Here is a 21,960-nt window from a genome sequence, read left to right on the forward strand (position 1 = left end):
CCCCCCCCCCCCAAGTTACATTTCAGGGGAGTCATTTGTAATTCCGCGCCCGTGGTCTGCTCACCGCTGGTAACGCCGGTGATCTTGCATGCCTGCGGGGAGAGCGAAGCCACCGAGAGACCCGCAGCAGCTTGTCTATTGCCCATAAAAATCAGTGGATGTGTGTGGCTGAATGACATGAGGGGGGAAATGGGGCGTAAAATTAAAGAATCTTGCAGAAAGCGAGAACCGGAGAAGCAAAAGCAACCCCCTCCCTCCAACAAGCACAAGTACTTTCTACACACACACACACACACACACACACACACACACACACACACACACACACACACACACACACACACACACACCCGGCAGACATTGAGCTGAAACTATGGAGCGACCAGAGCCACAGCATACAGCAGAAAAGGGAAAGAGCGTAATTTTTATTATGATTTTTTGTTTGTTTGTTTGTTTGGTTTTAGTCCCAGAGCAGCGATGGCCTGCAAACGCCTGCTAGTTTCATGGTTTCTGCCCTTCTGTTTCCTTTTATCTCGCTGATCTGTCGCTCCCATATTCCAGGATCTGTCTGACCACAGAGACATGGCCAAACAACCGGCCAGCGCTCCCACCGGCTACATCCCTGCGCAGCAGTCCGACGGAGCCGCGGGACTTACAGGAAACAAACCGGACAACACGGCAGCGTGCCCGCCGTCCGCCCCTCGCCATCACCCGGCGCCTCAGCCGCCGCCTCCTTGTAACGAGCGCAACACTTTTTGTCCCGCGGAAAATAAACCGGGGGAACCGGACAGCAATAAAGAATACGGGACGTTTAAAAACACCCCGCCGGCCGTCCCCGGATCCGTTGTCGTTAATTCGGCCTTGAGGAAGGATTCCGTCGGTTCGGCCCGCGGGGGGTCCGCCCAGTACGGCGACCCGCTCCGGGCCACCGCTGAGCAGAACAACACCGCAGGCAACTGGACGTCTATGAGCCAGACCACCATCATACTGGGAACAGATGGGAACACGTCTGTTCAGCCTGGAACCGTGGCGGGGGTAAGTCAGCTAAATGAACCGTTACCTTAACGGAGGGCGGCCGCTGTGGTGGCAGGTGCGGTGTGGATGTGTTTCCGCTCGTGGCTAGTCGGAGAGCTGACTGGATTAACCTGCTGCCTCCAAACAGGGGGGCAGTGCCACGCAGACCTTTAGTAATATCTCTGCTGTGAATAACAATCTGTGGAACTCTAAAAAAAAAATGTGGTAGCTACCCCAGGCATTGATTTGTGACGGACGTGTTAAGCTGTTCATTTGTAGCCCGAGAACTTCGGAGCTGAATCAGAGGATGCTTTAAAAGTGGATCTTAAGAGGGAGCCGTCATTGTGAGGACAGACCGTGGGTTCATTGTCGGGATGCTTAAACAGTATTGTCTGATACATAGTTCGTGGTCTTTATTTAGTTATTTTTCTTTCATGCACCGGCTCGGGAAAGCCTGTATTGGGAGTGAGAGTGGTTCATTCAGCGTATGCAAAGATTGTAAGCGCGCGGAACGCCCACAGGTGTAACAGACTATGGTGAACCTCTTCGCAGTGATACCGGGTTGAATCACGCATGTGTTGTAATTTGGGTGGACCCTGAGCTATTTGCTGTCCTTGCTTTGCGCAGCGTCTGTTCTGATGCTCTGCAGCAGTCTGCGGTGTCTGATCAAAACTTTAAAAACCGCTTATGTCAGCTAAACATGAGGAAAACAAAGCGCGCACACTGGGTTGTTTTATTTATTCATGATTAGATCCCCCCTTTAGACATAAACCTATGGCTATTTCCGGTGTTTTTATTTTTCTTATTATTTTAGTTACAATTCTAAACTTGATTTGTGCTTGGTGGTGATAACATGGTTAATGAAAAAAAGAGAACTGAATCATACTCTCGCGGTATTCTCGGTGTTCCCTGCCCACACTTGGTATGGCCCAAAAGCCCAGGTGTTATCCGGCTGATAGACAGCGCTGTATTACAGGAGACTGCGGATTGTTTCCAATCCCCAGGAGGGCATCCCCCACCACCCCTACCCTTTCACACGCTCACACTTACAGAAGCAGACACACAGACACATTCCCATGCAGAGCAATGTTTGTGAATCGGAATCTATATGAATTTCAACACAGTCTATTTCCTGAATCTGATAAATGAGGTTCTGCTGTGTAGTAGTAAAAAAAAAAAATGTTCTCCTGAATTTTCCTGAATCGATCTTCAGGAAATGTTTTTAATCTCCGTCTGAAATTCCACGAAGATTTCCAGCGGTTTAGTGGAGGTAACGGCCCTTAAGCGTAGCAGAGGATGAGACGAGTTACGTGTGTAAGCTTTGAGAGCCGCTATGGAATTCTGATTGTCGTGTGTAAAACGGAACAAAATTAAAATATAACGAACACAGTGAACAAAATGTAGATGGCCCCAAAAAACGTGTTTCGGATCGGATTCGTCAACATTTTGTAAATAAAAATGTTCCAGATTGTCAGTCAGCATGATGAATGTGGAAAAAACGCGCTTTGATCAGTGAGCATGTAATATTATTGTCTGTAAAGGACAATTCCCCCCAGAATGATGAGTTACTCTTTTTAATTATGTATTTATAATTTGTTTTTAAACTAGAGAATGCGTTTTTGTTGATGGGAGATGAGTTAGCCTGAGTGCTTCTTCTTGTAGTTACACTTAGCTTTTTTTTTTTTTTTTTTTTTTTTTTAAAGATTATTATTACTTTTTAAAAACATTTTAGAGACTCAGTCAGTGTTTTCCCCCCTCAGGTTAACGAAGATGATGACGAAGGGGGAGATGAGAATAAGGCCAGAGGAAACTGGTCTAATAAACTGGATTTTATTCTGTCCATGGTTGGCTATGCAGTGGGACTGGGAAACGTGTGGAGGTTTCCTTATCTTGCCTTCCAAAACGGGGGAGGTAAGACTTTATGTGTGTGTGTTTTAAATAATAAAATAAAATAAAATTTCAGTCAGGGCCGGAATTAGCCCCATTCATTCCTTTATCCTGTTAGGCCTGTAAGCATGCGAATGCTAATAGGCTATGTTAAAAATGAATAAAGAAATAGGTTATAGTGTTGGGATTTCCTCTGGTGGTGCGCAAATATAATGTGCTTACATCGCCAAGCAAAATCGACTCTCATTATTTTAACTCGCATTCTTGTCCTTGTTATAACTGCTTTGTATAGGAGTTATTATCAAATAATATCCTTAAATGTTGCAGAAGTCATTAAAAGCTGCCGTATGTTTTTCCCCATATGCCGAATGTTTTTTTTTAGAAGCAGCCAAGTACACACTTCACGTTAGATGATTTTCACTTTATTCCATAGTTAGGTTCAGACTTTGGTGCTTCTGAAACTCCGCTCTGTAGCCTGGTCTTTAATTCCCCGCAGGAGCTTTTTTGATCCCCTACCTGACCATGCTGGGCATCGCTGGGATCCCAATCTTTTTGTTGGAGGTTTCCCTCGGCCAGTTTGCAAGCCAAGGGCCAGTGTCAGTGTGGAAATGCATCCCCGCTCTGCAAGGTAAACTGGCCCATCTCCTCATCTTTAAGAAATATAATTTAAAAAAAAAGAAATAAAAAAGAAATAAACATATAAAACCCAAATGAAAAATAAATACATTTTATAATCACGAGTTCTCCACTTTCCTTAAGAGTAATTTATCTATTTCGTCTCATTTATTTATTTTAGGTTGCGGGATTGCCATGTTGATAATATCTGTCTTGATAGCCATATACTATAATATTATAATGTGCTGGACACTGTACTACCTGTTCGCTTCGTTGAAGGGCTCACTGCCATGGGCTAACTGTAGGAATGAGTGGAACACGGTGGAATGTAAGGACAAAGACATGCTGCTGTTAGGTAAGACACACACCTTCACACACACATACACACACACACACACACACACACACTAGAAAAGCACCCCACTCTCCACAATACGCAATGCGTCATGCCTCCCTCAGCTAAGGTGTCCTGCAGTATAATGAATACTGACCTGTGATCTCTGCGGTGTTTCACTCTGAAAAATACTTAAACTTAAGAGCACCCAGTTTGTTTTCTATATGATCCAGTTGGATTGTTAGAGGCCAGTAAAGTAGGGGATGAGGGCCCCAGGGAGATAAAATCCCACCCGAAACACGCTATATTTATATCTTCGATTATTCTTTTGTGTGATTCTGTCAGATTAAAGCATTGCTTCATGTTTTAAAGCTGCAGCATGGAGCAGAAGCAGCCTGTTAGTGGTCTGACACTGAATTAAACTGTGGATAAAATTATGTTTTAGCAAAGAAAACATAAAAGCGGAGAATCGAAGGCGTCTTGGCGTCGATTTGCATCGAATAAAAGTCGAAATAGGCTTCACTTTGTGTAATATTTGCCTTTAGCGATTCTGTGAATTCAGCACAAAAACTGCTTGCTTGACAAATTTACTGTACAGGCTGAGCTGCTGCAGTGCTGCAGTGAGCCCGAGACTGACCCCTGCTGGATGAAACGGGAAGGCCTATTCGGGTCTGCATGTCTGCGTCTTTTGAATGATGAAGCAGACAAGAGGGAGCAAAAACGTGAACTATGTAGCCTGGCGTATGTTAATGTGTTTACATATATGATTTTATTGTGTGGGTGAGCGAGGTCTGAACAGGTTTGCAATGCAGTGCACAAGCTCTGCAAAAATAATCTGTTATATGCATACTTTAATGTTTCCCTTTTATGTCAAAGAGATGTGGTTATATTAAAATATGTATATGGAGTAATATTACACTACAATGTAATTTTTAAAGCTATATTTGTGGCCTAGGGTCATAAAGGATTCATGTCATGTCATCGCATGTTGTCCACTGAGTGTATTCATCCCCCCCCCCCCTCCAAAAAACAAACAAACAACGACAACAAAAAACCCAGTTGCACAAGTGTGCAAAGCACAATTAAAAAAACGTCCTGAATCATTAAGGCCCGGTTAATATAAGCTTGAAATGACTGAAAATAGAGTCATATAAAAAGCTTAAACCTACTTCTGTCTACCTTGTTTGCATGAAAAAAAATTGTAAATAGTGAGAACAGGGCTCAGAAACATTTATTTAATCATATCCAGCAGTGCAGGATTTTAACAAATACAAGTGGAAGAAGTTTCCAGTGAGGCTACACTACACTGTACACTGTATCCATCTGGCCTCTTCCTCCCACTTCTTACTCACATCCATCTCTTCACCCCAATTCAGAGTGTGTACCTGAGCGGGCAGTAAGTTGTGTCCCACAGCAGCTCTCTGCCAGCCTCTCCAAGCTGACGTGTATTGATTTCTGATTGGAACAGACTCATGCATCCTGCGGGACAGAAACATCACGTCCATCAAGAACTCCACTTTCTGTACGTTGGCAAACACGGCGGGAAACCTGACAAAGCTGCTAAACATGAGTATGGACGGAAACAAGACATATGTCAGCCCCAGTGAGGAATACTTCAAGTGAGTGAATCCTCTGGCCAAAATAAAATGTTGTTTTCAATTCCTGAAAAAAAAAAGATCTATACATTTTTAGCCAGATTTTTAAAAAAAAATTTTTTATGACTGGATGAAAGACAGAATCTGATATTTTGTAAAACTATTCTCTGCAGTTCTCAAGCCATCAATAAAAGTGATCATTTTGCTTCAGTAAAAGTTCATGGACACTTAGATAAGGTTTATTCCTAATAATTATAGTTTTATGTCTTCTTGTTTTATTTTTTGCATTTCTTTTTAATGTGACAACACACAAGTACATGTCCAGATAGTTGCCTGAAGCCACAAATTAATCTTTTAATTTCATACCCCCCAAAATCACCCACATAGGAGATATTCACGTAAAACACTGCAAAAATAAACTCAAAATGTACAAAAAAGTACAGCACAACAATAATAAAAAAAAGTCCTGCAGCATTTTATGAAAACATGTTTATGCCAACTTCTTGAAATAGGTTCAAGATTCAATATTCAAGATTTTTTATTTTGCCATTTGCAGACAGGACCAACAGTCCATGTACATTGGAATTCTTGGGCAGAGCTTTCCAAGTCAAATCACACTTGAACAATATAACAATATAATAATATAATAATATAACAATATAAAGACAGAAAAAGCAGAAGGAAAGAAATCAAGTCCGGAGTGGGGTAATCGTACTGTTTTCTATATACAAGGGAAAAAAAACTGTACAGAGACTTTGTAGTTCTCTACCTCTTATTGCACTCATTCAGCTTAATATCTTTAAACACAACGAGGCTATCCTCGCAATATATAATTAATGATGATTTATGGAGATTTGTGTCAAAAGTTGGGCAAAAAAAATCTTACATAAATCTTACATCTCTGGCAGACGCTCTGACATGTTTGGGACTCGACAAAATGAAAAAACAAAACAAAAACAAAAACAGTGTCAGCATGAACATTTGATCTGCATTGTTTTTTGTTTTTTTAGATTTAACCTTTCTGTTTGAATAACACCTGCAGGTACAATGTGCTGCACATTTCCAAAGGGATTGAATATCCAGGAGACATCCGCTGGCCTCTGGCCGGCTGTCTCTTCTTGGCCTGGCTCATTGTCTACGCCTCTTTAGCCAAAGGAATCAAGTCATCGGGAAAGGTAACAAACTAAAAACAAAACTAAAACCTACCTTCCGATGTCTTTCTGCTTGATGTTTGAAGCTCAGAAGACATGCTGCTATTAGTTTTCTTTTAACAGATTGCGTTCCCTTTAATGATAATATCGCCACCTAGTGATGAAGTATGTGACACACAACCTTTCATGAGGAAAAACTGTCATTTCCAAAAATTTAAAAATAACGCACATCTGAGTTCATTTCCAAGAAAATATTTCATATGCAAATACCCAGAGTCTAGATAAACGCAAAACAAATGCATTATATTCTGTTTAATAAATTATCTACTTCACAACAATTCTTTTAAACTCCGTGTTTGAGTTTTTTTCTCGTAAGAAATACTTAAATGTTACTTAAAATAACTGAAAGCTATTTTCTTAGTTTAAAGACAGCAAAAGAAGGAAAAAATAAATACATAAATATATAATTTATAAATACATAAAATGCTGTTCAAGCCCAGGTGAATGTTAGAGCTGCTTTAAAAAGACAGTCTTATGGTCTCAGACCGAAACAACATCCAGAAACTGAATAAAATTGCGATTGTTGTATTGTGGTTCCCTCTGGTGGACATAGAGATGAGCTGCAGCACACATAAGCCTGTCACTGTGGAGTGGAGCTTCAGGCCTGTGTCAGTGGTTTTTCTGTAATAATTGTAAACTTGGGATTTTTTTAGTGTTCAAATTCCTGTTTGCACCACAATCTGGATCAAAAGTGATCCTAATATAATCCTAATATATATGTTAATGTAGTATTTTTGTGACGAGAAACAGCTAACTCTTGCTTTTTTTTAAATTAAAAAAATAAATGTATTTAAAAAAACAAAATCATAAAAGACAAGGAAAATAAATAGTAGTAATAAATTAAACTTAATTAACTTAACAGAAACTTCTATAGTCTTCTTTAAAAAAAAGATTTGTATATGTAAATATAGAAAAAAGGAAGAAGAAGGTCTTTACAGTGGAAAAGAAAAACTAAATGTTTAAAAGTCCACACACAAAGAGAGGGATATAAATGATCTTTCAAAGTTTACTGACTTTGACCGTTTTATGAAAAAAACTGTTTTATCTTTGCATGTGTGTGTGTGCTGATGTTGCTCATTTCTTTTCTTTTCTCATTAGGTGGTGTATTTCACCGCCACGTTCCCTTACGTGGTGCTGGTCATCCTCCTGATCAGAGGAGTGACCCTCCCCGGTGCGGCTGACGGCATCCTCTACTTTATCACACCAAAATGGGAGAAACTAAATGATGCAAAGGTAACCAGCATTTCCTCGCTGAATTCTACAAACACTAAAGTACAGACAGAAAAGAGGCCTTCCAGTCCTTGCCCTTCTTCTGCAGCTGCTCCTCTCTCCCTCAGGTGTGGAAAGACGCTGCCACTCAGATCTTCTTCTCCCTGTCGGCTGCTTGGGGCGGCCTCATCACGCTCTCTTCTTACAATAAGTTCCACAATAACTGCTACAGGTAAACACACAAAAGGTAAACTATGCTTCTGGCAGACAAATTCCACCTGTCACCACAGATGCATGACGCTATGTCTGAATGTGTCTGAATGTCTGGTAGGATGAAATGTCAGTAATAAATGTGACTTTTTGCAGCAAGCTGTTTCTTTCATTTTCTCTCAATTTGTTCTTCCTGTGCTTTGTTTCATCGCTAAAGTAATCCACAGCATTTGAAGTCAAAAAATGCAAAAGCCTAAATGTGTGAAACTTTTTTGATTCACAAGAAATATACATATATTTTTTTACTTCATGCAGCCACAATACCTGCACATTAACTGAATATACACATGGTTCATTACTATAAATGAAAGCTTAATATAAGTATCCACCATTATATATTTGCCAATTGTGTTTTTTAAATGTTGTACACAAGACAGGGCTCTAAGTATGAGAGCATCAGAGACGTTATCAGAGGGATGTGACACTCAGATCGATGAAATGTTTGAGAATTCAGTTGCAGTAAAGATGGTGACAGAAGTTTGACTTCTTATTAAAAGCTTTTCAAATCATTACTCTGTGGCAAAGTTGGCAAACATTTAATAAACAAAAAATCCGATTTGACTTGATGGTAATGAGATTTTTATGTTCCAGTGATCATTTTAATTCAAATGAATTTAGGCAACGCTTCAAAATAACTGCCCAAATAAGTGCCAAGAGACGTTGCAAGATGGCTTCCTCATCCCGAGACCTGGTTCTAGAAGGACTTTGGCACCACTGGACAGTTTTCATATTCATATTTCTATGTTTTAAATACTTAAAAACTCTTGAAGTCACAACAAATATATTTGCTCACTTTGCGTTTCTCCTTTCTCTTCTTGTTTTCCTTTTCATTGCAGGGACACTATCATAGTGACATGCACAAACAGCGCCACCAGTATATTTGCTGGGTTTGTCATCTTCTCTGTCATTGGTTTTATGGCACATGAGTTAAAGGTGCCAATAGAGAAGGTGGCTGATGAAGGTAAGCTCCCAAACTGGCCAGCAGTAGCATGAGGTCAGCACCGCTTTTATCTGCACTCGAGGCAGTGTCTATGTATTCCTATTGAAATACTATACATGTAGTATATATTTAGATGTTTGTCTGTGTGTGTGTGTGTGTGTGTGTGTGTTAGGTCCAGGTATAGCTTTCGTGGTGTATCCAGAGGCTCTGACCAGACTTCCCCTGTCTCCTTTCTGGGCAATCATCTTTTTCCTTATGCTCCTGACCCTTGGCCTGGATACTATGGTAACCTTTACTAATGAAATACTAATGAAATACTAATGGAAAAAAAAAAAAATCAAGTTCCAAGTTTAAATATGAGCTATGGCATTTGGAAGTTATAGCTGGAAACAGGCAAACAATTTGCCCATAAAATGACTTTTAAGTAACTCTATTTGAACTTACATGTTAAAGAACATGAAACAGCACTTTTAGTCTTTGCTCTAATGCTGGAGTAAAATCCTGCACAAGCTCTCCATCTGCTAAAGATGATGTCAGTCTTCTTACCCGAATCTGAGCAAGACATGTAAACAACGTTCCTGAGTTTCCTTTTTTTTTTTTTTAGCCAGTTGGTGGCAGAAGAACTCCACACTACCTATGAAACCAGAGCATCATCACCCTCTTGTCCACCACAGTGTTTGCGTAGTGGATGAGATGATCTTGTTCTTGTGCTTGAGAGAAACATCTCCCCTCACCTCATCTCTCAGTGTGTTCGTCTTTGATTGTCTTCCTCGCCCTGTTTCCTCACATCTTAGTGCTTCCCACCTGAGATGGAGGCAAGGAGAAATGAGGAGAAAAGGCTCAAGGGCAACACGTATTTAAGAAAAAGTGACACTCTCACTTCTGAGCAAGATTACAAATATTAGTTTTTTAAAAAATTACAAGCACAAACGAGGAGCACAAAGTTTGATTTTCTTTAATAACGAATATAACTTATAAATACAAAAGGAATATTTAGTAGTCTCTTCCTGCCAAAGCTTGTATAGTCCAGTTGTGTGTCACTTAAAACATAAAACGAAAAAATGAAAAAATGAGCTCATAATGGCTAAAAAGCTCTGTGAAGTGCAGAGTTGGGGATAACTGTAAACATTTTCAAGCAATTATTAATATAAAAAATATTAATAAAAAGCGCAGTGAGGGGAGGTTGTTTCGTTCAAGGGTCAAGATTAGGGAAACCAATCTCGACCTTGATGCCAGTGTTCATTTTTAATGTGTAAAGTGTTTGTAAACGAGGTGTTGTGAGATGTTGGTCTGTCAGGTAAATGATCTGTTTCTGCTGTGGCAGGTATTCAGGCCCACTTTGTTTTAATTTTGCTGAAGATCTCAAAATTTGTGACAGTCAGAAACACGAGTCTCTTGACTTTTGTTTGCTCTGAGGTTAATACTTGGGTTTGGTAGCTGATGTATAAACACTGCACACTGCACACATTGACCCAATTAACATAATTACAAATGCACAGTACCCGCTGTGACTGATTTCACCTGAAGTGCCTGAGCTCTCCAGGTACTTGAACAGAGGGGAGTCTGTGTGATTGGAGTGAGTGAAACTAGGTTGACCTTAAAGTCTTGGAGCTACATCAGGAAGTAAATACAACAATCAAATGTGATATGTGAAGACAGCGCTTTACACTGTGGGTGATAAGAATTCATTTTGTTAACCATTCCATCACAGAAATGATCAATCGTAATATTAATACAACCACTCCAGCTGCAGTTTGAGCATATGGAGTGTGGAGAATGCCAACAATAACTGCACAGATGTGTAATTTAAGATATAATTAATTTTCAGGAAGCTATTCTACACTAAAAATGTTTATGTCCAAAATTCTCAGTGGAATTTTGTTCTATAATTATAATGTAAAACATTACATTTAATGGAAGCTGGCCAAATAATACTGAATTGATTAGTATACTTTCAGTTCATACCAAGCTTATTTTCCTTAATGATTAATTAAGCGTGTAAATAAACCATTGTTTTTATATTTTTCATTTGCATTTTACTCAAAATGCAGTACATCAGTTTTGGGCCCCTTTTCCCTTCAGAACTGCTTTAATTTTTCATGAATTCAACAAGCTGGAAACATTTCTCAGAGATTTTAACATGACAGCTTCATTCAGCGTCAGCATCACTAGGTTTGAACTTCCGCAGGTTGTTTTGAACATGTCTAAATTCCTAAATTCTCTCAGTTGTTGCCACATGATTGGATGGTTAGATTTTTGTGTCAAAAAGCAATAGCTTACAAAGTGGCCTGTGCCTTTACATTTTAAAAAGGAATTACAGTAAACAAAAAACCTATAAGGTTTTAATTTTAAACTATATATCTGTCTATGATATTGATCTATTGTAACATTTACTTACTTTAGATATCATTTGCAATTTGTATTTGGAAATTGTTTTAATTCTTCTAATGTCAAAACAATAATTCCACTAGCAGATCCATAAATGTAAAAGTGAAAGACAAGTATACTGAAAAACTTCAAACTGACAGATTATATTATTGCTCCATGTCAGTACTAAGTTTTCCTAAAATAACCCAAAACGGTTTCATTTGGACCCACTAGCCATGATATCGGTTACTGCGCTGAGTTATTCCTCACGCAGCTTCAGCGAACAAACACTTTTCGTCTTCGGGATGTTTTTAAAGTCCAGAGCACCTCCTGCCATGATCCTGGGTAAACAGTTCCTGATAAAACACAAACTCCTTCAAGTGCATTGTGATGCTCCTGAGCTGAGCAGAGGAGCAGAGGGCACAGCGGTGCATTAAGACACAAGTAAACAGTAACAGTAAATGATGATGTTACTTTGCCTTGGCAGCAGCAGCACAGAGGAGACGGCTTGTGGTTTTGTCGTTGAACGCAGCTCAGCAGTAATAGGCTGGGGATGTTGACGGGAAATTAGTTTTGGGAGCTCAGGAGGAAAAGGAAGAAGTGGGGAAGTGACAGATAGCTTGATGGCAGCGCCATTTCTACAATATACTTATGCATACGCACACACTATACAACCCTCGCTCAATTTTCATGTTTATGTATTCATCCGCTGCTTTCCTCTGGGTTCCGAGTCCCTTTTACCATCATGTTACATTTGCAATTCTCTAGACAGGCTCATCCTATCAAAGTCTATCCATTGTAAACTAAATCCTTCATACTTATTTGTTTTCAGAAGTTCTTCTGCTCAGGGTTAGAATAATGTTCTTTATTTGTTTGCGAAATAAATGAAATTATGTGTTTATTGGATGAACCGAAGACAAATGCTGGATGCTAAAGTTATGACAGCAGCGGCCGCTTGGATTCAGATGAGGTAAACTTGCTGACTTGAGGCTTTTTATTTAGTGGAATTGCTGCTACGCCCTGGCCTGGGTGGACAATTGTTAGTGATTCTGCAGTGGAGCCAAGCAGGATTACTGTAAGCTGTTGCCAAAAGTATTAATATTAAATAGGAATCATAAAGAGTTGGCGATTGTTTTCAGCAAATGCAATGTTTGAACAGCGTGTTTATTAAACATCTGCCATGGTTAAACACATTTCCTCCCTAGTTCTCTTTAATATTTCCCCCTTCTCATCTCCATCCCAGTTTGCCACCATCGAGACCATAGTCACCTCCGTGTCAGATGAGTACCCCAAATACCTGAGGAAACACAAGCCGATCTTCACCCTGGTCTGCTGCGTCTCTTTCTTCATCCTGGGATTTCCCATGATCACAGAGGTATGTGCTCTGCTGCACTCTGGGTTCACAGCGGATACTTGAGCATTCTCCTTGCACCCTCTGACTCTGTCTTTGAATACAATGCCAATTTTTCTGCATGTCAAGCAAAGTTCTGGCCTTCAGATGTCAGGCGCAATGATTGGAACAGTAGGCTGAGTCTTATTAAAATTTCCCCAAGGGAGACTCAGAGGGCGAAATCCAACCTAAAGTAAGATTGTCATTCCTTATTATTCAGTAGGAGCTGGTGTGGAAGTTGTGACCGTGGACAAATCCAAGTGTCTGGTGACAGGAGGGATGACATTGTAGGATGAAGGCTGAATAGATTTTGTAATATTTTCTCTCTGTGTGTGTGTGTGTGTGTGTGTGTGTGTTTGTTGCAGAGTGGGATGTACATGCTCCAGTTGGTGGACACGTTTGCGGCCTCCTATTCTTTGGTCATCATTGCTATCTTTGAGCTGGTGGGGATTTCGTACCTCTATGGTAAGTACATGAGCTGCCAGGAAAGCTCACTCTAAGGCCACTCTAGGTTCAGCATGTGAAGTCACAGCTGTGATTTTTTTCTTTCCACAGACAGTACCTTTAATCTGCATTCTCTTTAATGGGCAGTAGGGGGCGACTGCTCTGGTTGCAAATGTAGACAGATAAGATCATAAGGACAGATTACACTTGATCTAGTGAATACTTCTCTGATGATTTCATGGCCTTTTGGGCAAACTTACAGTTGCCAAGTTGTTATTTTATAAGTCTGTTGGTTTTTTAGTCAAACCAATATTCATCTGTATTTCTTACATAAAAAGCCAGTGCCAGCTTGATTGTGTGTTCAGAGAGGCATATTTATATATATAATAGAATAATAAATGCAAGAATACCTTTCTCTTCTGAAAATCTAGATATCTGATATTGTGTGTGTAATTTCTTTGCTTTGACTTTGCTTCTGTGACACATTTCCACAGACAGCAGGGCCGAACTGTATAATCAGCCGAGAGACCCTAAAATATTACTGTCAGTGCAGGGTGCAGCAGAGAATATTGGTGGTTTTTGAGGCATTTCTATTCCTGAACTTAAAATCCTTTGTCATAGTAAAACAGATAAAATCAAAATATCTTCAGGCTGTAGCAGTTTTAACAAGAAAAAAATCAAACTGAAAAGAACAGCATAGTTAAAATAACGGGTTTCTGCATCTCAATTATGCGTATCTGCAAAACGGGACAATCGTCCAAAGCTCCTTCAGGCTGGAAACGAATTCTCACTTGTTAATCCTGCGGTGACCACTAGGAGTCTCTGTTGTAATGCACAAGTCTCTCTCACACACACAGGCAGAGAGCTCAGGTGTGTATCAGAAGGCTGTTACCAAGAAGCAAAGCTCGCCTCCAGTTTGTCAGAGCATCAGTGCAGGTGACATATTGAAATGATTGTGTGACTCTGCCACTTCATGTCACTCACAGTTATCCGTCAATAAAGGCAGAGGAATGAAGCCATCTGCTCACTCACTTTTTCCAGGGACCACAGAAACACATTCACATGCGCTCATAAGGACAGATTGAATTTACCGATCCTTTTTTTTAAAGGGACGTTATTAAACCCAGGTCACACTCCATGCCTTCTCTCTGGAAACCTCTCCCATTTCTCTTCTTTTATTTCTTCTCTTTTTTCTTCTTCCTTTGCAGGCCTACAGAGGTTTTGTGAGGACATTGAAATGATGATTGGTTTCCAGCCAAACCGATTCTGGAGACTGTGCTGGGCCTTTGTGACTCCAACCATTCTGACGGTATGTTTGTTTTTGCTCATCTCATTCTCTGGTATGCGCATACACGCACACTCACTCACACAAACTCGCTCACATACACACACGCACACAGACACTCGTACACATGGGCACATATGAACATGTGCAGCCCAAAATGCCTCTATTTTCACTGTCTTCTTTCAAGTTCATTGATTTGCAATCATAAAGGAACAGAGGAGAAATTGCTCCTGTACTCAGAAATCGAAAAATTATTTCCTCCTTCACATTCCCGTCATGTCACAGGTTCTCACGTTGATTGTGATTTCAAAACTGAAGCTGCCAAATTCCAAATGTGTCAGCGTTTGATCTGCACTGAACATGTACATGATCAGTAGAGATTATACACATATCTCCAAAGAAACCTGTCTCTGTAAAGCTGAGAGTCTTTAAGTAGAATGCTGTGTAGTCAAAGTTCACTACAAAGGCACGTAAGAGCTGGACACTGGCCAGCATTAATGTTTGTAGTCGTAATGGAAACTACTGTACCTCCAAAGCAGAGGTGACGATGACAAATGGAGCAGCAGTCAAGGCGGCTGGCCATCTTGCTGCTCTCTCTCTGTCTCTCGAGATCACATTTCCTCCGGGAGCTCATTGATGCACAGCCTCCGGCTAACCTAGTTCTGTCTGCCATCTTTTCTCTGTTTGTATTCCTTTTGGTCTTCTTATTCTAATCCTTTCAAACCAAATTCACTTTTTTATACTTTTTCCACCCCCCGACCCACCCCTGCCTTTCCTGTTTTTGTACTCTCTGCATATAATAAAACTAAAGGTCTAATTTTCCTCATTGATATAGAACAGCAGACAAAGTTTTAGCCTTGGACCCTGAGGTCAGTGCAGTTAAGCTACTACACAGTCCATACCAGTCAGTGCTGACAATCACTGCACAGTTGAGCAGCATCAGGTAACAGCAGTTGAAATACTGTGCTGTGACATTTCACCTAACAAATGTTTCTCGGATTTCCGGGCGTGTGCAGGGCATCCTGGGGCTGAGTCTCTACCAGTGGAAGGTGATGACATATGAGGACTACACCTACCCCACCTGGTCCATGGTTCTGGGCTGGCTCATGGTCATCTGCTCTGTAATCTGGATCCCCATCATGTTCGTCATTAAGATGCACCTGGCCCCCGGCACCATCATCGAGGTAATAATTGTGATAAAACTGTCACGTAATGTTTTGGGTTTGTCTGCTACGCACACACTGTCCCACATGCATCTTTGTCTCTTTCTCTTTCTCTCTCACGCACACACACACACACACACACACACACACACACACACACACACACACACACACACACACACACACACACACACACGCGCGCGCACTGTCGAGGAAATCAATAGTCTCATCCTTCGCTCATTAGCAGAGAGAGGAAGGCTGCAGGCTGAGTATTAATTTGAACATTTTTTTCTGGGAGTCTTGTGGGTCTCTTTAAAATGCTTTGATTAATGGATGATGATGACGACGAACGGGCCTTTCTGGTCTAACATCTTTGTGCGCTCTGCATCTCTGACAGCAGCCTCTATCACACACCTCTAACGCTACATTTGATTTTCTTTGCTTTGCTTGCTCATAATTAATGCGTAATCATCACAGTGTCAAATCATTTTTCACCTCGAAATTCTGCACACAATGCCCCATAGTGACAAAGTCAAAAAGTTTGCTTGAAATTTTTGCAAATTTATTAAAAATCAAACAAAATGAAGCACATACACAAATCTTCACAGCCTTTGCCATGACACTCAAAATTGAGCTCGGGTGCATCCTGTTTCCACCGCTGATCTTTCAGATGTTTCTACAATTTAACTGAAGTCCAGCTGTGGTGATTCAGTTGATTGGACATGATTTGGAAAGGTACACACCTGTCCACATGTAGTTCTTGGTCCCATCCCATTAACTGAGGCGAAGGCTCATTTTCCAAAATAATAGTGAACCCCAACACGCAGCCAAGATAACAAAGGAGTGGCTTCAGGACCACTCTATGAATGTCTTTGAATGAACACCTCTTGAGAGATCAGAAAATGGCTGTGCACCGATGCTCCCCCATCCAACCAGGTTCTGCAAAGAAGAAGAAGAACAAAAAATATGTGTGCAAAACTTTTAGAATCATACTCAGAAAAATTTGAGGCTGTAATTCCTGCCAAAGGTGCATCAACAAAGTATTGAGCAAAGGCTGTGAATATTTATGGACATGTTAAATGTGCAAGAAGTAGCTTTATCAATGTGTTAAAAGTCAGGGCAAAAGCCAAACAAATGTCATTTAACAAGAGGCCAGCATTTGTTAAAGGGAGCAGTTCATGTATTATCGCTATCTGTAAGTGCTCCGTGTTTCCTCTTGTCATGCAGCGCCTGAAGTTGGTCTGCTCCCCTCAGCCTGACTGGGGTCCTTTCCTGATGAAGCACCGTGGAGAACGCTACCAGAACATGATCGACCCACTGGGAACCAGCTCCCTGGGCCTCAAGCTGCCCCCCAAGGACTTCCAGCTTGGTTCTTACCAGTAGCAGCCATCCTGACAGCACCACATCCACCATTTCCAAGCCCTGTAGGAGGCACTGGTGGGTGGTGGGAATCATCTCCATCCCCACGTCTTCTACCTTCTCTCTCTCTCCTGCTCTGTACTTAAGCCTTCTTTGCTTCTTGTCTTCTTTGCTTTATCGTGGATGTGGAAACAAGCTCCTTCTCTTCTTCCTTTATGTCTGCATCATGTCCTTTCTTCTCTCAGGGAGGAGTAGCTGCCCAAGTGGAGTCTACTCTTCCACTGCTGCTTTGTACACTCTTAATGGGCTACCATTGCCTCCCACACATGACCGCTGATTACTCCAGAACCCTTCCCAGGGATCTTTATTCCAAGAGAAAAATTGTGTCATAAAATGACACAGCTCAGACTGCACTTGCAATATTAGACTCACCCTAGTTGCTCCCTATGGAGTTGTGTGTATTTCTCTGTGTGTGTGCGCGTGAGTTTAAGTGTATGTGCGTGCCATCAAATTCGTGTGTACAGATAATGAATCATCTTGGTGCAAGCAGACACAGGAAAACAAAAAGAAAATTGAGTGACAGAGAAAAAAACCCCCCAAAAACAAAAAACGGCACAACGAGCTCAGTGGGGATCTTTGTTTGGTTCCATCTGTGTACAAAATTCCATCGGCAATACAAATAATATCAACTGCCTGGAAAGAAAAAAAAAACACAATATGCTCTGTTATCACATTTTGTTCCTATCCAGCAGTATATATGTATATTCATATGAGCTTCCACTCAGTCGCTATTGCTTTGTCAAAAATAGATTATAAGATCTGCAATTTGTGCCTCCTACATCCCGGTAGAGTAGCGAATGCATCCTGATTACTACTTTTCGTAGATACACTTTGGCCTTGGATGACTCTGCAGTATGGTACAAACTTGGGTTTATTTTTCTTTCTGAACCCAAGGGACCATTTGTGATACCCTCTCTCTTTGTCTATTTATTAAGTTGTATTCCTGCTGTATTGTCCTAGAATTTAAAGTAGCACATTCCTAACGTAGGAGTAGTCTAGCCTTCTTCTAGAAGGTGATAACGTGGCCATTTAACCTTCTTAGGTCTGAAAACCTAGTAGTTGCTATTTGTGCATATATTTTAGACGTGTATTTGTGAAAGTGCTAAGCCATCTGACGAAACCTTCTTTCCAATATACATCGCATCAGTAGAGTAACAGTGTAAAATATATATATATATATATATATATATATATATATATATATATATATATATATATATGTATATATATATATATATATATAACCTCCAGCAGTGATAGAGGTAGCAAGACAGGGACTCGCATTTGCGTGTGTGTGCGTGTGTGTGGGAGGGGCAATAATGCCTCTCTGAACCCTAGTTGTGGAATATTTTGTACAAAAAAAAGACTTTCTTCAAGTAGTAAGCGTGTGTTGTTGTCCTGTCCTCACAAAATTAGGAACTGCGCTATATGTGAGCAGATGAAGATTAGAAAATGGCCTCCTTCTATCCTGGAAGTGTACTTTGTCTCTTGTTGTTTGTGGTAGAGCTCTTGAGACCTCTTTGTCATTTCAGACGTATGCCTCGCTTCTACGTGTGTCCTCATGAAAACAGGGTCTCAGGTATACTCGATCCCTTCAGACTACTCTGGTAGCTGTGGGAACAGTAGCAGCCAGTGCACAGAAAACAGCAGAGCCACCCCAGTGCTTAATTATAATGGGAACGGTGTGGAAGTGTGTTGCAAAAGGTCAGATAATCTCAATGCAGCACTGCTTTGGTTTTGCTTGCTGTTGCTTCGGTGCACCCCTTCAGTGCAATGAATATAAAAGATACACAAGTGATTTAGCCTGTTTTGACCAACCCTGTGCACTGCTAAAGGAGGGTCATTATGAGTAAAATTAATTAAAAAGAAAGTCACATTTCAAAACTGGAACTTTAATTAGCTCTTGAAACAGTTTTGTTGATCATCAATGCACTGATTAGTTTCATTCTAAAACGCAGAAAATTCAGAGCTCTCACCAACTTCTACTCACACTGTGATCCTGTAGAATTAGCCATAATGCTGTAATTTAGCACATATTTCCCTTTAACTCATCCTGTTAAGATATCCTCAGCACAAATGAGCCACTGTTTCTGGGGGCGTAAAAGTCATCTCCTTATGTAACGCCACAGCAACTTGAAGAACAGTCCAGTAAAGCTCAGCAGGTGGACAGACAGGCTTTGCACCCTCTTGAAATGTGACATGACAGGCAGCCAACTTGTACTTTGTGGGCTGCCAACCAATTACCTTCAAAGTAACACCATGTATCCACTCGGAAGCAATTAGTACTTTCCACAATTTGACCAGTTGGATATGCATTTTCATGCTGACAAAATTCCTAATTGGCTTTACTATGCTTTTAACACTGCAGGTGATAAATTGTAGAGTGGCGTAAGCGTTCTTAATGGAGGCTGCAGGTATAGATTCTATAACAGTAGACAAGAGTTTTAAGGTTTCCTTAACTATTTCTCTAAGCCATGTATTTTCATGAACTTGACATGTAAATAGCACAGATTCTGATCAAAGAGGTTTTATGGTTTGAAAACAAAATGCGATCAATCGATGAGCACAAATACCCTGATGTTAAATAGTGTGCTTGCTAGGCAGTGTTGCTTTGGGTAATATGTAGTGCATTTAGCTCTATTTGTTCCAATGTGATAATAATGTATGTCTGTGTATGCTTGTATGTGTGTGTTTGTCTATATATTAGTTCAAATGAACTTCCACTTACCTGTCAATCAGATGTTTGCATGGTCAGTCTTAAAGTAGATTGCTGAAAGAGGCAGAGGAGATTTACAGGATGTTTGATGCACCTCGTTCTCATTTCTGATGATGTGGGGATCTTGGAGAACAAATTATTAACTCGAGTTGAGTGAAGCAGACTATGAACACTAATCTGCTCCAAAAAAACATTGAACTCTATGGCTTTCATGCAAATTAGAGCAGGGCTCGCCAAATGAGCAGGTTGGCATTTTAAATCATGTTGGATGGTAGTAGACCGTTTGCGTATTGCTATAAGACTTGAATGATTAAAGCCTTTTTTGCCCTGAGAGAGATTTTAATGCTTTCACTCGGGGCCTTGTTCTGTGACCTGTTATGTTCAATTTCTATAGAGATTCTCTGCCTTTATTTTTCTGAAAAAAATAAAAAAATAAATTAGGGTTTAGTTGAAACCACATGGAGCCATAAAATGTAATGAAGAGCTTGCATGTGCAGTTTGTGTTGCTGTAACTTGATGTCCATGTATAATAATCTTTGTCCTTTTCCTCCCGATAGTATAATACAGTGCATGTTTACTTTAGGGAACTTTATGTTCTACATAAAGAAACAGAAGGTTGCTGTTGTCCTTTTACATAGGTGAAAGAATAAAAACAACAACAACAACAGCAACCAAAAAGAACTGCTAATTTGCTTAGCCTGCAAGTCAACTTTGGGCAGTATAAGTAACCAAAGAAAGAACAATTTATATAAGGGTTGTAGTGAAAACAGAAAGCAATCTTTAAAAGAAAAAAGGAATGTGTCATCTGCGTATAGGAGGTCGAGATACTGCCATTCATATAACATGTAGTGTTCTTTGATGTTTGCCAATATGTTACAAAACATCTTCAGGTAACCATTGGCCTTATAGATGTCCTCTTATGGTAGAAAATTATATGTATTTCAGAAATAACATCACACAATAGCTGTCTGTCTCATATGGTACCAGTATTCCTATTGTTATGTCTGTTGTGTCTTTTTGGCACTTTATTGTGTGACCTATGAATGCATAGGTTAAATTTCTAATTACTTGAGTAATGTCATATATTTCTGTGTGTTCTATGTGAGGTACTGCTGCCTATGGATATAGATATGTGCCTCCAAAAGCCCATGACATCAATTTAATTTCAAAATTAAGAGTAGATATACACTATAACAATTATGTTTTAAAATGTGTGTGATGTGTGTAAACCCCCCAAAACAAAACCAAAAAAAAAAAAAAAAAAACAAGAAAGAAAAGAAAATATATATCATATATGTGAAATGCATTTATTTATTTTCAACTTCATCAATCTTTGAGGCTCTACCTCAGATTTTGTATTTATGTATAGAAATGCTATTGGATTATAGTATCTTTGCCAATTATAATATATCGCTATTATATCATGAAATATATACCCTATGAATCAATAAATAAATGTTATTGTTTTCCTTGTTGTCACTGGCTTCTTTTCAGACAGCACACATGCTGAGCTTGCAGAGCTATGAACAATAACAAAACGGAAATTTGGCTGAGACAATAAATCCCCTCTGCAAATCAGTCTGCTCTTACACTGAGCCGCTAAAGTACTGAAGGCATCATGGCCATATGAAAATATATCATACTGTTTGCTGTCGAGTGAGAAATCACAATCAAAGAAGTGGAAAGTATAATGATAATAATTTAAAAGCTCCTGCAAGCATGTCACTCGTTGACCTATATTGAATACCCTCAACTGACTGAATGGCCATTATCTGATGTAATCACTTCTATAGGTGTGGTTAATAGGCATCCTCTTGTACCCTACTAGTATTTTAATAGGTGATTCATCTTCCATCATGCTCATTAACGAACACAAGTATCCCTGATTATATAACAGGCTGCTATTAGTTAAGTAAAACTCTGATTGGTTTTGTAAATGTATATACACAAATTCTCCAGTGGATGTCAAGTGTTCTGACATGTGGCTAATGTTGTGCAAGGATCATTTTAACCCTGACACATTATCTTTATTCTGACCCCAAACAATTACTGTGGTGCCAAAACTTTATCAAGAAATGGGTCAGTCAAAACAAAATTTAAA

General features: G+C 40.0%; 1 protein-coding gene across 1 annotated transcript; it reads left to right on the forward strand.

Annotated features, from left to right (window-relative positions):
* Positions 1–552: 552 nt before the first annotated feature.
* Positions 553–17,710, forward strand: slc6a5 (solute carrier family 6 member 5; the record flags this gene model as incomplete). Its single annotated transcript, XM_063469141.1, has 15 exons — positions 553–1,035; positions 2,775–2,925; positions 3,398–3,529; positions 3,698–3,871; positions 5,319–5,469; positions 6,488–6,620; positions 7,755–7,889; positions 7,994–8,097; positions 8,972–9,096; positions 9,248–9,360; positions 12,686–12,817; positions 13,198–13,297; positions 14,485–14,585; positions 15,578–15,745; positions 16,952–17,710. Coding segments are annotated over 15 exons (2,358 nt in total), but the record flags the coding sequence as incomplete, so codon positions are not given.
* Positions 17,711–21,960: the final 4,250 nt, after the last annotated feature.

This window comes from Pelmatolapia mariae, linkage group LG1, assembly GCF_036321145.2.
Source record: "Pelmatolapia mariae isolate MD_Pm_ZW linkage group LG1, Pm_UMD_F_2, whole genome shotgun sequence".
Classification (NCBI taxonomy): domain Eukaryota; kingdom Metazoa; phylum Chordata; class Actinopteri; order Cichliformes; family Cichlidae; genus Pelmatolapia; species Pelmatolapia mariae.